This window comes from Xenia sp. Carnegie-2017, unplaced genomic scaffold (assembly GCF_021976095.1).
Source record: "Xenia sp. Carnegie-2017 unplaced genomic scaffold, XeniaSp_v1 HiC_scaffold_23, whole genome shotgun sequence".
In the NCBI taxonomy this organism is placed as follows: Eukaryota; Metazoa; Cnidaria; class Anthozoa; order Malacalcyonacea; family Xeniidae; genus Xenia; species Xenia sp. Carnegie-2017.
In genome coordinates, this window is record NW_025813486.1 from 15,043,536 (window position 1) to 15,059,586 (window position 16,051).

The 16,051-nt window shown below is 35.8% G+C and overlaps 4 protein-coding genes across 4 annotated transcripts; 3 read left to right on the forward strand and 1 right to left on the reverse strand.

Moving 5' to 3' along the window:
• The first annotated feature begins 453 nt into the window (after nt 1–453).
• Nucleotides 454–1,578, forward strand: LOC124449210 (protein ALP1-like). Its single transcript, XM_047000152.1, has one exon. The coding sequence runs from the start codon at nt 454–456 to the stop codon at nt 1,576–1,578; it is 1,125 nt and encodes a 374-aa protein (XP_046856108.1).
• Nucleotides 1,579–3,299: 1,721 nt separating this feature from the next.
• LOC124449211 lies at nt 3,300–5,225 on the forward strand. The gene is made up of 4 exons (XM_047000153.1): nt 3,300–3,430; nt 3,542–3,586; nt 3,661–3,689; nt 3,766–5,225. The coding sequence occupies exons 1-4, from the start codon at nt 3,344–3,346 to the stop codon at nt 4,943–4,945; spliced, it is 1,341 nt and encodes a 446-aa protein (XP_046856109.1). The 5' UTR covers nt 3,300–3,343; the 3' UTR covers nt 4,946–5,225.
• Nucleotides 5,226–5,253: 28 nt separating this feature from the next.
• Nucleotides 5,254–8,872, reverse strand: LOC124449213. The gene is made up of 9 exons (XM_047000154.1): nt 8,667–8,872; nt 8,144–8,476; nt 7,436–7,936; nt 6,974–7,072; nt 6,559–6,893; nt 6,308–6,402; nt 6,028–6,125; nt 5,734–5,861; nt 5,254–5,519 (listed from the first exon to the last, which is right to left on the reverse strand). The coding sequence occupies exons 3-9, from the start codon at nt 7,603–7,605 to the stop codon at nt 5,254–5,256; spliced, it is 1,191 nt and encodes a 396-aa protein (XP_046856110.1). The 5' UTR covers nt 7,606–7,936; nt 8,144–8,476; nt 8,667–8,872.
• Nucleotides 8,873–12,074: 3,202 nt separating this feature from the next.
• LOC124448028 (nudC domain-containing protein 3-like) lies at nt 12,075–15,884 on the forward strand. Its single transcript, XM_046999041.1, has 5 exons — nt 12,075–12,301; nt 12,516–12,676; nt 13,263–13,471; nt 14,191–14,468; nt 15,061–15,884. Exons 1-5 carry the CDS (start codon nt 12,113–12,115, stop codon nt 15,163–15,165), a joined length of 942 nt encoding a protein of 313 aa, XP_046854997.1. The 5' UTR covers nt 12,075–12,112; the 3' UTR covers nt 15,166–15,884.
• The last annotated feature ends 167 nt before the right edge of the window (nt 15,885–16,051 follow it).

The window sequence follows — 16,051 nt, forward strand, 5'->3', positions numbered from 1 at the left end:
CACTTTATGAAAACATCGAAAATTGGTTATTTATTAAATAACCAGTTTCTACACACGCCGAAAATTGGTTATTTATTAAATAACCAGTTTCTGCGCACGCGGAAAAAATGGTTATTTATAAATAACCAGTTTCCGCGCTTCCGCGCACGCGGAAAAATGGTTATTTATAAATAACCAAAATAATTTCGAGACACTTGGCGTGCCAAATGACGTCAGCAAGCAATAAAATAATTTTCTCAGTCCCCCCCTGAATAAGCACTCATTTCCGCACTGTCGCGTTATTGAAATTAGATCGCTTGTCGCGAAAAATTTCATTTTGTCTGTAAAGGCCTAATTCCACGGCAGCGAAATGCGAAATAGTTCGCGCGAAATTTTCTTTCTGCGAAATTTTCTCCTGTAATTTGATTTCCACGCATAAGAAAAAGAGCGCCAACTTTTAAATAATATAGCAATATGGAGTTCAGCCGCAAGCAATTAATTTGCCTGCTCTTGATATACCGAAGAAGAAAACGACGTTTGAAAAAATACAAAAAGAGATTTTGGGTCAGAAAGCTTTTTAAAAGTCTTGCAATACGAGGGGAATTTGTGAACTTAGTACAGGAGTTGAAACTGCACGACCATGAGTTGTTTTTTAAGCAATTCAGGATGGATCCTAGCCAGATGGAAGAGGTTTTAAGCTGGATAGCGCCAAAAATTTATAAACAGGAAACTCGGAGAGATGTTATAAAACCTGAAGATAGATTATGTGTGACTATGCGCTATTTAGCAACGGGTGACTCTTTCTCAACCATATCGATGAGTTATAGAATTGGAGAAACCACAATATCAAAGATTGTCAGCGAAACATCGAATGCTATTTGGGAAGCAATGTTGGAGAAAAACATTTTGAACATGCCTAAAGCACCAGAAGATTGGTTAGCAATTGCCAAATTGTTTGAAAAACGTTGGAATTTTCCTAATTGCTTGGGGTGCATTGATGGAAAACATGTACTCATTCAAGCACCTGCTAGGAGTGGTTCACTGTTTTTCAATTATAAAAAAACTTTCTCAATTGTGCTGCTAGCAGTTTGTAATGGAAACTACCAATTTACAATGGTCGATATTGGGGAAGCAGGCAGGCAAAGTGATGGTGGTGTATTTTCTAATAGCAATCTTGGCTGTTCTATTCTTAAGAATCTCCTGCCAGTGCCTAGACCAAGACAGATAGACAGTTCAAATGTTTTATTTCCATTTGTCTTTCTTGGAGATGATGCATTCCCATTACGTCAGAACTTGATGAAGCCTTATGCAAATCCTAATTTGGACATAAGGAAACTTGTGACCAACTATCGCATATCAAGAGCCAGGCGTATAATTGAAAACTCGTTTGGAATATTGGCTGCAAGATTCCGAATATTTAGACGTCCAATTCATGCAAAAGTTGACACAGTTATTTCAATTACCAAAGCTTGTGTTGCTTTGCATAATTACCTAATGAATGGAAAGACATATGCTAACCGATACTGTCCATTAGGTTTTGTTGACCATGAAATCAATGGACATTTCAAAGGAGGGGGACTGGCGAGATATGGTAGTTGATACAACTGGTTTGGGTCAAATATCAAGAGTTGGTTCAAACAACTATGCAAAAGATGCTAAAGAAGTAAGAGACAATTTTTGTAAATATTTTAATTCAAAGGAAGGAGAGGTCCCTTGGCAATGGCATGCATATGATGTTGATGTAAATAATTGCCACAAATCATGATAACTTTATTTAAAAGACATTAATGTCATCCCTAAAATTTGCATGGGAAATGATCATGATTCATGCAAGGAATTCAAATTTTTTTTTAAAATAAAAAGCATCACAACAAAACTTACAAACAAAACATAAACCTGTCAGACAAAACAAAGTGAATATTCACATTTCCCTCATTCATCATCCATCTCTTCCAGAAGAATCTGTTGAATTTTTATTTTTATTTCCAGACTTTTTTTTCTTGGGAACTTTCTCAAAACATCCACAATACTTTTACAAAAAAAGAAATCTTCATCTTCATGTTCTTTCTTATCACTGCCTTGATCTTTTTCTTTTATGGCATTAATTAAGTAGTGATCAATAGGATCCATGTCATCATTTTTTTTCCTTTTACGATGAACTATAGTTGCCTGAGGTTCAACATTAGGGAAGCTTTGATTTAAAATACCTTCTGCACAGGAAATAGGTTCTGATGATGTAGACGAGGATGGGGACTGGTGTTGTGAATGTTGTGGTTCAACAGACTGGATGGTAACGTTGCTATGGCTGGTGCGATTACTTAGTGTATCCCGAAGGAATGCCAATTGACTAAAATGTCTGCAGCGAGGTGGCTTATAAGCACCTGCACCTGACCTGCTCATATCTCTTTCTCTGTCAAGACATTTTTTGAAGCTATCACAGAGATTTTTCCACTTGTTTTTCAGAAAGTTATTTAAAAAAGTTAAATAAAAAAATTCAAGAAATTAAGCTAGTGAACACAATTAACACAAAGATCTTTTATTATTTAGGCAACTGCATTTTTAACCATGCAATTGATGACTAGATGTGGTGCAGTACAATTCACAAAAAATTCAACTGTATCCACCAAGTTGCAAAATCTCGAACATCAGAGTTCCTGAACTGCCTATGACATAATCTGTAAAGGGAGAGCCTTGCATAATTTCATCCCACACCATACTCTAGTAAATATAGAAGTCACTGATGTAAACAGTAGGGCACTTAAAAAACTTGGAAAAAATAAAACATGCATGAAATATGTAACTTCTGTGTACTCTTTCTTATTACTTATAGCATGTTCAAGGTGCACCTTCACCTGAAGGCTTGGCAGAAAACACACCAAACTAAACCATGTACTCACCATCGCGATTAAGTTTTTTTGCTAAATTTGCCCAGACAATCCTTTTCTTGTCTGACCGTTTGAAATCAGGGGATTCTCTCATCCATAAAATTGGCAAAGACTGAACTTCGCTAATAAGTATTTCACAAAAATCATCATGGAAATCGGGAGTTTCGTTGGCATTTATGCTATGAAGTAATAGAGCTGTGTCTTCCGAAAGACTAGTCATGTTGATTTCCAGAGACGCCATATTAAATTTTGTTTACAAAGCAGTTATTTCATTGGTTTCGCTGGTTTTTTTCGCTTGAGAGTTGAAACAATTTCAACTTTGGCGAAACAGAAATTTTTCGCCGAGAAATGCCTCATGGCAAGGGTGCGCATGCGTTATATCAGTTTCCCGCGAACTATTTCGCATTTCGCTGCCGTGGAATTAGGCCTTAAGTTTCCCGCTCGGCGTGTTTTCTATTTGTCTTTTTTGTCAAATAAATATGTCTCAAACGCACAATCTCCAAAGAGCAATTACCGAGGCCGTAGGAAGAGCAGTACACGAGGCACTGCGAGATCAACATGAAGAGGTAAGATACAAAGCAAAATATTCTCCGTTCATACTTGTAAATATTCAATGTGTGATATGCGTCGAATCACGAGGTCGTCGATTTTACGTGATAAAATTCTTACAATTTTAGTCCTCTGATGCAGCTACTGCCCACGAAAATAATAATGAACCACAGGTAACATTCTAGTGTATATGGGTGCATCCAAGTGAAAACATCGTTAAATTTTGATAAATTTATAACTTTGCCAGAATTCCAACTCAAATGATGAAAATGAGGGGTAAGAAAACTTAGCAAATATTATGTGGTATTTCTATAGTACTACATTTGTATTGAACTCATTTCATTTTAATCAGTAACAATTCAGGAAGAGTTGGTCGACCAAAGAAAATAATTCCAAGGGATGTATTGGAAAATTTGCTTCAGTTACGACTTACGATTGTGGAAATTGCCAGACAGTTGAAAGTCGACAGGTCAGTGGTCTACAAAGCAATGCCGGAGTATGTGTTGTATCGAGAAAACTTTTCACAATTGTCACAAGACGAAATAGAGAAAGTAGTGCACGCCATTAAACAAAATCATCCTAAGGCTGGCGAGGTCATGGTTCAAGGGTACCTTGAATCTAGGGGTCTTTACATTCAGCGACAAAAAGTGAGAAAAGTCATTCATATGGTTGATCCATTAGGTGTCGAAGAGAGAAAAGGTAAACCAATAAAGCGTCGCATTTATACTAATCCTTTTCCCAACTATATTTGGCATATTGATGGGAACCATAAACTTGTTAGATGGCGACTTGTCATACACCATGGTATCGATGGTTTTAGTCGATTAGTGGTATTTGCACATTGTTCTTCAAACAATCGAGCAACTACTGTTCTATATCACTTCTTATGTGCTGTCTCGAAGTATGGGCGTCCTTATAGAATTCGTACCGATCTTGGTGGCGAAAATGTTGACATCTGGCACAACATGATTTTAACACGAGGCAATGAAACTAAGCCGGTTGTTGTAAGGAATTCAGTGCACAATCAGAGAATCGAAAGACATAACAGAGCACTAAATGAACAAGTTCTAACAAGTTTTAGATCTGAATTTTATGCACTTGAAAGTGAAGGTGTATTGAATGTCAATAATGACACTGATATATTTTGCCTCCATTCAGTGTATCTGCCACGAATCAACAAAATCCTTGACGAGTTTGTTGCTGCTCACAACAGCCATAAAATATCTACAGAAGGAAACAAAACACCTGAACAATTGTTTTGGGTTAACATTAGAAATGCATACCATGAAGATGATATGCTACCAAACACAAGCAATCTTGACATTGAAGAACTAGCGTCAAGTGATTTACCTCACGTCAATGTACCAGATATATCATGCCCTTTGCAAGGTGACTTACAGTTGCAAAATTTTAGTACATTCATTCAATCTCTTTCGGCAGTGAGCGGAAAAGCAGCATACCTTGAGGCTGTTCGTTTCTTGGGACAGTCAATGCTTGATGAGCAGAACCCTGAAGATTTGCATGCACAATAGATGACTTGCCTTGTTTACTTTTGCTAGCAGGCAGATTTGGTCTAGGGCTTTTGGAGAACATTAGCAACAATGGTCAACCTCTCTTGGGATTGATCTGCCAGCCAGCAAAACGTAAACAAGACAAGTCATATATGAGTAGTAAAAAAATATAGTCTTCACTTACTATTTTATACAGTAATGACATGCTAGGAGGAATATAGATACGTCAGTTAGAAATACGTTGTTTTACATCATTACCAAATCGTAAATTAAATCAACACAACTATTGCTTAGACTCTAACTTCAACAGCTTTCTTATACATGCATGTCTATGGAGCACCAAATGTAGGTGAGTTCAGAATCCCATCGTTCATCATTTCTTGAAATTCTTCATAACTAAGATCATCTTTATCATTATGAAGTGGCAAATACAAAATGTGAGCGCAGGTGTTGCTTTTGGGACGAACATCTTCCCAGAAACAAATAGTTGGTTTGTCATGAAATCCTAAGGGAGGCTCTTCCTCCAACCCAGTTGCAAAAATCATAATCATCGGCAAAGATACAAGAGGCTCTGAAACATTGGCAAAGCAGTTTGCTAGAGAAAATAAATAAAAGTTGTACTTTTGAAATGGATTGTTCGTCAAAAGCAATTATTTGATAACACGTTTGATAACAAGCAATTGAATAACGTTTATTATGCAATTAATGCCTGGGGCATTAAATAGACCCTAGAGGTTATAGATACGAGGCGTTTATTTCATTTCTATCACTTCGATCTTTTAAGGTGATGGAAAAAGCTTTTAAAGTACCTTCGCACTCTTGTAGATAGTCACGCCAATGCATTATAACGAGCTCCTCCCTTTCACGTCTTCGACAACCATCTTCTGAAAAATCTGGTGTAAATATTCTGTCAACTTCTATCGCGGTCAGCGGCTTGCTACGATGGCAGAAGTATGGGCGGAAGAGAAGTGGATTTCCTTTTTACTAAGCTAAGAACACCCAGTGTTTTTAATCCGTCCTTGAACTGCTCAATTGCACTTCTCGCTTTATCAATTACAAAAAATTGACAAAGCTCTTCCACAAGCTGTTTTCTTGTTTCAAACTTTGGAATGCCGTGAAAGCCAGCTTGTGCAAAAACATCAATGGCATCATCAGATCCTACTATCGTTGCAAACGTTGTTTCTTCTGTAGTAGCACTGATCTACAGACGGGAAGTATGATTTGTGAAAATGCCAGCTCAATATCGAGATACAACGTCAGACTTTTCACTATTGATAAAAAAGCAAATATTTACCCGTTCTATGATACTTTTTTACTTCACAATCTTGTACATCGTCGATACATGGGTGGCAATTTTCTTCACCAAATACAATGAAGTCATACATAGAGGGGGGATAGACAATGTCCTGCAGTTCCACCATTACACAAGGAAACGGAAAGAAGTTTTCCACATTGAAAATACAAGTTTTTCCTCTTTGCTGGATGTAAAGGAAACACAATTATGCTGTTCGATACGTGCTTTTGTAGCTATGTAGCTAAATTGACAACGTACATTAATCCCTTCGGCTAAATTTAACAAAAATTTATATCTACGTAATTCAGTTTTAGCATGAAGACAATCAACGCACGACTACCTTCTTGGTTCATAACCAGCACCTTTTTCGAGGGCAATCCCAGGAACGCGTTCGAAAAGGCTCCTGAAACTGCAAGGCGGAGAAATTCTCGTGTCGGCCCTCCTAGATCCACAGCACCCTCGCTAGACCCGATTTCGTCGGCAAACATGACAGACAACGGACGTGAAGGATCAAATTTTTTTCTTCCTAGCTTGGCAATACCGTCTTCAAATACATGCTTGCGGCGAACGTTAATAATGTTTTTAGATATGGCTACGTCACAGGATTTTCCAACCATCACTTTATCTATGTGGTCATTCAAAACAGTACTAACCATTTGTTGCGCGCTTGAATCGCTAAGGACAAATAACCAAGTGAAAAAAATTAGCATGGCATCTTGTCTTCCGTTAACCCTTTTTTTAGCTGATTACCATACTTTGCTAAGCCCATGCTATTTTGAATAGCTGTCTGCACCTCATCGTTGTCATCATCGCTAATTTCAATGGGGTCTGGATCAAGCAATCCTAAGAATGACCTAAAAGAATTTAACACAGAAGAAATTTGTTACAGGACACTCTTTCATAACAGCATATACATTGCTAAAGATAAGCTGTATATAATTACTCGTTTTTTATTCTACTATGTCATTGTAATTATCATGCATATTAATAAACTGGAAATAACATAGTCGTTCCTAAGTTATCATCCAATATTGTTTTTAAAGTCATAGCAATAAATTTGTCATTCCAAAATAGCTGGTGAATATATAAACCAACAATCACAAACAGAAACAGTAAATCCAGACGTTGCATAATAATTTTTAAAACAAAAATCAGTAACATAGTGTGTATCCCAACCTACTAGTGTAAAATGGTATCTGACAGCAATACATACTGACCTATAGTGATTGCTCTCAATGGTGGAAGTTGTATGATGGCTAGTTGATCCCTCTGAAAAACATTGTGCAGCACCTAGTATAGTCATCGATCCCTCTGAATGACTTTGTGCAGCGCCAGGTATAGTCATTGATCCCCCTGACACACTTTGCGCAGCCCGAGGCGTAGACATTGATATATTTAAAAGTTCGTTATCAAAATCATCCTGTTTGGAGTCATCCTGAAATTTTCATTCAAGGCAATGGCAATATACATTGAAATAGAAAAGAAACCAACACTACGATGAAGAACAATTACTGCTACAACAGACATAGCGAAAGTATCACCCTATATGACTCACTTCAACAATTAAAGCTCCATCAACATCCTCATTTTTCCCAATTTTAATTTTGGAAATGATGTATAAACATCCTTGAGAACACAGTGATATGACCTCTGGAGCATTCCATTGGAAGGAAGTTGATGTCTTAGGAATGGAAAGCTTTTTTGTACCTTTGGTTATTCTATAAAGATAAAACAAATTAGCTACTTTATAATTGGACACTTTCTTCTTCAATAAATGTCATGGGCGGGAAATAAAAAAATATCATCATTACATCATATCATCAAAAGTATCGTCAATAATGTTTAGCAATGACTCAATCACAAATTTTTGTGCATATTGATATTGGTGACAGAATTCAATATAAGTGTAGTAAAACATAAAATACTTGCCCTAAGTAGTCAAATGGCAGCAGTTCACCAGGTAGCAAGTCAAAAACTGAGGCAAATATGCTTGTTATTTCACGGGTAACATCCTTTGCTACCCATGCGGAGTTTAATGAGATTTTTCCAATTAAACCCATATTAGCTAAGCAACCTCGGCTATTTCCACGAGGAATTGGAATATCTTTGCCATTTTCTGATGGTAAAAGGCCAACAACATCTTTTGTGTAAAGCTTTGCAGACTTTGATTGGGATGTTGATGACCTTTTCCGTTTTCTACCACCAACATTTGAATATTGAATACAACTGCTTTCAAAAATCGATGGAAGAGGTCTGGTCTGTAAGACATAATTCATTTGATTGATTGCTTGTAGTAAATTGCCATTGAAAAGCCACATTGAATCATAGTTATATAACAATGAGGTGCATTTATAGCAATCGTTTTTAAGCAGACAAAACAAGGTGTTAAAAAAATTTTGATAGTGCAGTCATGCATGATAATAATCAGACAAACATTGGCCAACTTACAGCGCTAGAGCTACTTGTTCTACTTTGTGACAACTGTGTGAGCGTTGTCTGACGCTGTGGCTGTCGCTGGGGCTACGGTTGGATTTTGGAAAAAACTTTAATGTTAGATAATAATTTAAACGTTTTCAACGGCACATATTTTACAAGAAACGTGCACCCATATACACTAGAATGTTACCTGTGGTTCATTATTATTTTCGTGGGCAGTAGCTGCCAGGGGCGGATCTAGGATTTTTCAAACATCAGTCATAAAATGTCGGAGGCGCTCCGCACCTGGGGGGGTCTGAGGCATTCTCCCCTGCGAAATTTTGAATTTCAGAGTCTTGAAAATGCCATTTTCAGCGTTTTAGAGCAATACAAAATGTATTTTGTGGGCATCGTTTTTGCGTAAAAACAACACATTTTTCTTACGTTTTTTTTCAAAAAAAAAATAAAGTGAACAATACTTGAATGTTTTGCCAAATATTTAGGCTCATTATCATGCCAAATATATGGCTCATTAGCATGTCTAGGAACGTAAATTTATTTTACAATAATGCTATTCAAAAACAGATATATTCTTCAAAATTTCTACCAAGTTGTCAGGCATAGACCCCCCTAGAGACTCCCATTCAAACCTCTATGTAATAAGTTAAGTTAGAAATTTGGTACTACAAGTGACAGTTCATAGATATAGAAAAGCTCAGACTTCAAACCATGCAAGTTTATTGTAACTCTTTACCCATCTCCACATCAGTGCCAGCAAATTCACCCTTTGAGAAAAACTCAAAATGTTTTTCTGCCAAAGATTAAGCAAAAATTATCAGAGTGAAAATTTGCAGTTAAGGTTAGCTTAATGCCATAAATGTTTATTAGGCATTTCACTAGACTATTATCTTCTGCAAGGTGTGCTATATAGCAATCACTAGTAGCATTGTATTATCAAATACAAACAGAATGTAACCAACATGTCTTTAATTATATAATTACATGAATGTTAAAAATGGTTTATGTGTCATGCTTACTGGTTATGATAAATATCTTTTCATATGATCAAAGCTTGTTCAAATGTAAATCTAAAATAATTTAGTTTAGAAATTATAATGATCATCAGAAAAATTACCTAGTGATCATGAAAAATACTTTGCTGTTTTGCAAAAATTTCAAGGTTTATCTGCATACATAGGAAGACATTTTTACTTTATAGAAAATGCTTTTCATACATCAATAGCCCTTTGGAATTTATGGCAACAATCTGGTATGAGCCGTGTAGATTAACACACCTTTACATCTCTACATGAGGTGTTCAGTTAGAAAAGGGGACAATATGTGACATGGGACAACATTTCATGTGTGTGAAATACTCAGGTTTAATACCATTCCAGTCAAATTGTCAAAATAAAAGGCTTCATGGATCAGAAGACTCAAAATCACAGGTTATAGTAAACAGCTTCTCATGTAATCAATGTTAGTTTTCTCAAATCTTAAACAATATGTAGTATAACTGTCCAATGATTGAATGATCAATGATCATAAACTGAAAAGCCCCAAACATTTGTTTATGATAAAGTAAATAATAGTATGGCACCTTATGGCTACAGATTTTTTGTCCATTGAAATATATTTGCAGAAATGTAGGATTTCGCTGCCATATAACGGCCACGATTCCCCAAGCATTAAAGAAATCATAGCTAAAAGTCCTTCGGCAACAACAATTTTAGAAGCATCAATCTGCTTACCATACGCCATATTAACATAAATCGCATCACACACTCGCATAAATTGACTTTGATATATTGCATTCATGCATACACTTCACTTGTCCTTTACTTACGATTTTCGATGTAAATTTCTGCTGATAAAACTCAAAACAATGTTGGCTTTCTCTTGAACATCAATGACTGAAATGTCGCTCGCGAGATCGTCTTTGCCAAGCATTTACAATTCATCCATAAATTTTTCACCCTCTTGAAAAAATTCCCAGTTTGGAAAGCAGCATTCATGTCAACATATGAATTTGTAAAGATTTCCATAAATTCCATCTGATTGTAGTTTAGTTTCTATCATGCTTCAGAAAATTACTATGAACGATCAAACATTCAATTCAGACATTGAGCTTGACTATGTTAGTTCAGTTGGCTATCAGTCGAAATCGGTCAAACCAATCACAGTAAGACAAAATTCAAATGAACCAATTGTAAGATAGCAATTGGACTCCCTTATAGGTCCGGCCACCCCTATTATCGGTCGAGATTATTCCAGACTGTCCACTGATCTGGCCATTGACCAATAAAATAGCGTTTCTGGTGTTCATAGACTCCTTTATAAGTCGAACCAGTCAAGCCACCCCGCTTATCAGTCGGTTATTCCAGGTCAATTAAAATTCAACTGATCTGGTTACCAAGGAGATATTCATTGCATTAGTCATTAGTTTTCAATAATAAATAAAGCTGCATTTTTATTACGAAGTAAATGCGATAATAAAGTAAGAATAATTAATGAATTTTTAATTAATATGAATAGGTAATTTTTGAATTTCAAACATCAGTCGCGCGACGGATTTGACATACTCTAGATCCGCCCCTGGTAGCTGCATCAGAGGACTAAAATTGTAAGAATTTTATCACGTAAAATCGACGACCTCGTGATTCGACGCATATCACACATTGAATATTTACAAGTATGAACGGAGAATATTTTGCTTTGTATCTTACCTCTTCATGTTGATCTCGCAGTGCCTCGTGTACTGCTCTTCCTACGGCCTCGGTAATTGCTCTTTGGAGATTGTGCGTTTGAGACATATTTATTTGACAAAAAAGACAAATAGAAAACACGGGAAACTTACAGACAAAATGAAATTTTTCGCGACAAGCGATCTAATTTCAATAACGCGACAGTGCGGAAATGAGTGCTTATCCAGGGGGGGACTGAGAAAATTTTTTTATTGCTTGCTAACGTCATTTGGCACGCCAAGTGTCTCGAAATTATTTTGGTTATTTATAAATAACCATTTTTCCGCGTGCGCGGAAACTGGTTATTTATAAATAACCATTTTTTCGCGTGCGCAGAAACTGGTTATTTAATAAATAACCAATTTTCGGCGTGTGTAGAAAATGGTTATTTAATAAATAACCAATTTTCGGCGTGTGTAGAAACTGGTTATTTAATAAATAACCAATTTTCGATGTTTTCATAAAGTGGTTATTTATTAAATAACCAAAATAAGAAATTGGTTATTTAATAAATCAGGGAAAATCACAGTGTTATGCGGTTAAATAATAAAACCACAGATGGCGCCCCATACTCATGAAGCCCGTCCAAGTGATCGATCTTCCGGCTTCAATTTTCCCAAGAGATGCGTTATCCAGTCTTACTTACATATCAGAGGATCATATCCTTGGTTTTCATACCGCAAAGTGTACTCTAGAACTTCGTCACGAGCTTCGCGCCATTTGCGAGACAACAAGATGGCGGGGGATACGGAGAAATTTGATGATATGTTTTTTGGAATACTTCAAAACTGTGAACAGATAGAACCGTTCCTAGACGCGGTGTTTTGCTTCCTTGCACGAAGGACAGATTTTTTTCACATAATGAAAAGCAAGACCGACAAAATGGGCTTTCCTGCCGGAGTGGCCGAAAAAATTTTACTTCAAGTACGAAAATTAAGAATGAGATTATACGAATATCAAAACATTCAAAGATGTCCTGATCCAAGGGCAAATCGTTCAATTATTGTTCTGCTAATGCAACTAAAAACTGGTTGAGTAATAATAATTGCTATTATAACGCGATTTAGAACCTTGTATATGAAGTTTGTTCGAAGTTTAAAGTAAACGCTCTCGTCTGTCTAAGATCCACCTTTTTTAGATTTTCAAAAAATACCAAAAGATAGTCGTTAGGAGACAAAACGAAGAGGAGTTGAAGAAAAAGGAAAGCGAGACTCCAGTCCAGGCTAATGAGATACCAGCTGCTTTGTCTACGATTGATGTTGAGACAAGTAATAACACAACAAAAGATGGCAAAAACAGGTAAATATACTGATTATAGTTTCTTTATTAGATTATTAAAGAGTGAAAGAAAGTAGTTGTAGAATACCTGCTACCTCCTATTTTATGTCTTGTAAAGCTGACCCGAACCCAAAATTTCTCTTAATTTTAACTTGTTCTTTCTGTGAGAATCTTTAAGTATATCTTAGATAAAATCAATGCATTTTTTATATTGTACAGCTTTAAACAAAGGGGTGTAATACATGAAGTGAGTTATCCATGTTTCTTTGATATTTACTTACCTCATATCAATCATATCAATTTTTTTTATTTGGTCAATCAAATGATAACCTTGTACATTGACTTTCCCATATTGATTATTATTTATAAAACGTATTGAATTCATAATACTTCTTTATGCTTGAGAAAATTATAAACCCTAATCACATAGGTAGATACTTACCCACTTAATTTGTTTAAAAAGTACGTCAGATCAAAGACTTCTACACTTATCCTTTCATGTTACAGATTTTACTGCAGTTTAAAGTTGACATACTTGGTTAGCTAATTCAACATAGTCATTGTAATTATAGTGATGTAGGAAATTGTACCAATCTTTGAACTTTAGTGAGAGGTACCCAGAACAAGGAGCAGACTTCCAGGAGCCATCAAAGATATCAGATTGCTTTAATGGAGCAATGTTAGATAACTATATGTGGTCACAGACAGGGACTGATGTTGATGTTAGGGTGCCTGTGGATCGAAGCATCAAAGGAAAGGATATTATTGTCAATATCCAAGAAAAGCACCTTAAAGTCCAGCTAAACACTACACCAGGTATTCTTTCAAAAAACCAATAACCAAACTGATATCATTACTAGGTACTTAATGTTTATGTATGAATAGTAATAGTGGTATTCTCATTTTTGTGATTTTGATAAATATTGTGACAAAATGAAGATAGAGTAATGATAGCAAACTTAAATAGATTTTTAAGAGACATTGAAGATACAACTGTGAATGACAGAATTGTTTGAAAAATAATTTAAAATTTTTTAGCTTTAATACCTTTAAACATTTTGTTTAAAATCGTTGTCCTTCACTTTAGTATCTACATTGCTCTTTGACACTAGCAGTTTTTAAGTCAATATATTTCAAACAAACCATACCCGTACAAATAGGTGGACACCAATGCCATACAGAGTGGTAAACAATGTACTCTGTGCTTTTCCGTCAACAGATACAATACAAAGATTTTGTTATTTTTCAATTTCTCATATTACACATGTAGCATGCTTCATTGGATTATTTGTTGAGTGGTTTGATTCTCATTATACTGTTATAGGGTTTGTTTTGTTTCTTGTTTTGGTTTGAACTGTTTTTGAAAACTGATCAAACTTTGTTGGTAACTATTATTGAAAAACACTTAGCAACAGATTGACCCTAAACTGCACCTTAACCCTTGGAAGTATCCCAGCAGTATAGGGTTGATAAAATATGCACACAATTACTTTAGTTTTAGTCATGATAAAGTTTGCCTATTTTTCTCCATGTAGACAAAAAGGTTTTGGTTGATGGCGAGCTTCAATGGCGAGTACATGCAGAAGACTCAATATGGACTTTGTTCCCAGGAGAACATATTCATATATCATTGGATAAAGTGGAAGAGAGATGGTGGACATGTGTTATACTCGGTGACCAGGAGATTGACAAGAGTAAAATTGACACAACTCGATATATTTCGGAATTTGATGAACAAACACAGACTGATTATGAGCGAGTGATGTTCGATCACAGGCAAAAGATGATGGGCAAACCAACCAGTCAGGAAAAGGTATGAGTGGAATTGCGTATGAAATAATTATTTGGATATGTAAGCATCTTATTGCCAGATTTTCTTTTTGGTTTATTTCTACCTCCACTAACACTCAGACCACAACATCCTTCGGAAGTAATTGTCTAATTGAATTCAGTTACACTGTATTTCGCAAAAATATTTCTCCCGTGTCAAGTGCATAAATTATTTTAAGTATTAAATTCCCATATTGGTAGGGAACACATTCAAAATAATGTGCTTAGCTTTATGAATATATTTTAGTTTTATAACACACAGTTTTATGGATTTAACACACTTTTGTTGCACTCATCCCACAGGTGTTTGTGGTGGTGGGAGGGGGGGGTGGTACTCCATATTTTGGCTCAGTCATCTCGACTTTATAATGTTGCTTTTTGACAGAAAAGCATAACAAGCCTTTTTTCACATTTTACAGAATTTGTGGCATGTCATAAACCCCTAACACCACCTTAATATGCACCACTGATTATTACATGAGCATCCATTCCCAGATTGACCCATGCACTTTTGGACAAGATAAGAACAAAATGCAAGTACTGAGTAATTTTTGACTGTAATTTTCAATATATAGAAAAACGAGGAGTTGTTGAAGAAAGCCTGGAATGCACCAAATTCACCTTTTGCAGGAACTCCATATGATCCTTCCAGGGTCAACATGTCGGGTGGAAGCTTTTGATTTTGATTCCAAGTCATATGTCTACTAAGGCTTAAGAATATTTCTCTAACGTAACACCTCTGTAACTGTTGTGAGCATTTATTGGGTTATATCAAAGCATAGATAATACAACCAAGACAAAACATACAGGGCATGCATCCCCCTTAAATGAGGAGCTGCACGTTTTGCAATCAACTTCTTTAGTTTTTATAGATGATCAAAAAGCCCACAATTCAAAGCAAATTGATATGTTCATCCCTCTTTCAGTTCCTGGACAAACATAATTCACCAAACCTGAGAGGTGTCACCATGTGACATCTACCCCAACATAAAGCAGCATATGGAAGGCTTGATAAATTAGACTGTAGGACTCTTTGGCAGAAGTGAAACTAACATGTGCACAATCACTTGGCCAAGTTAGTCTCCAAAAATAAGGCAAAAGCTTGACTTTAAACATACCAGAGTATTGTGGTGGTCAATAAAACTTGTGTATTGACCTTCTTTTTACATTCAGGTGCTCCCTTTGAATCTTACACACTTCCTGTCACTGCTATATTTCCCAAAACACCATCATGATGGCCAAAAAACCTGATTGATGATTTTAGTTCATTGTTTTGGTTCATGCATATTTATAAATTTATATGGTTGTTTCCTAGAAACACTTTTAAGTTCATGTTTGTGTTGAAAAATTACTGAAGGTTATAGTTTTAAATAAATTTGAAAATTTCTACAATAGACTAGTTTGGGAGTAAATGATCATTGAATTCTCAAAATTAGCTGTGGACTGAGTAACATTTATATTAAAGGCAATTTTGAGGTCAAGGTTATGAGCTAAGATAATCCTTTTGAATTCAAATAATTCCAACCAATGCTAAAAGAGGTTCTCTTTCATAAAAAAATTTCAATG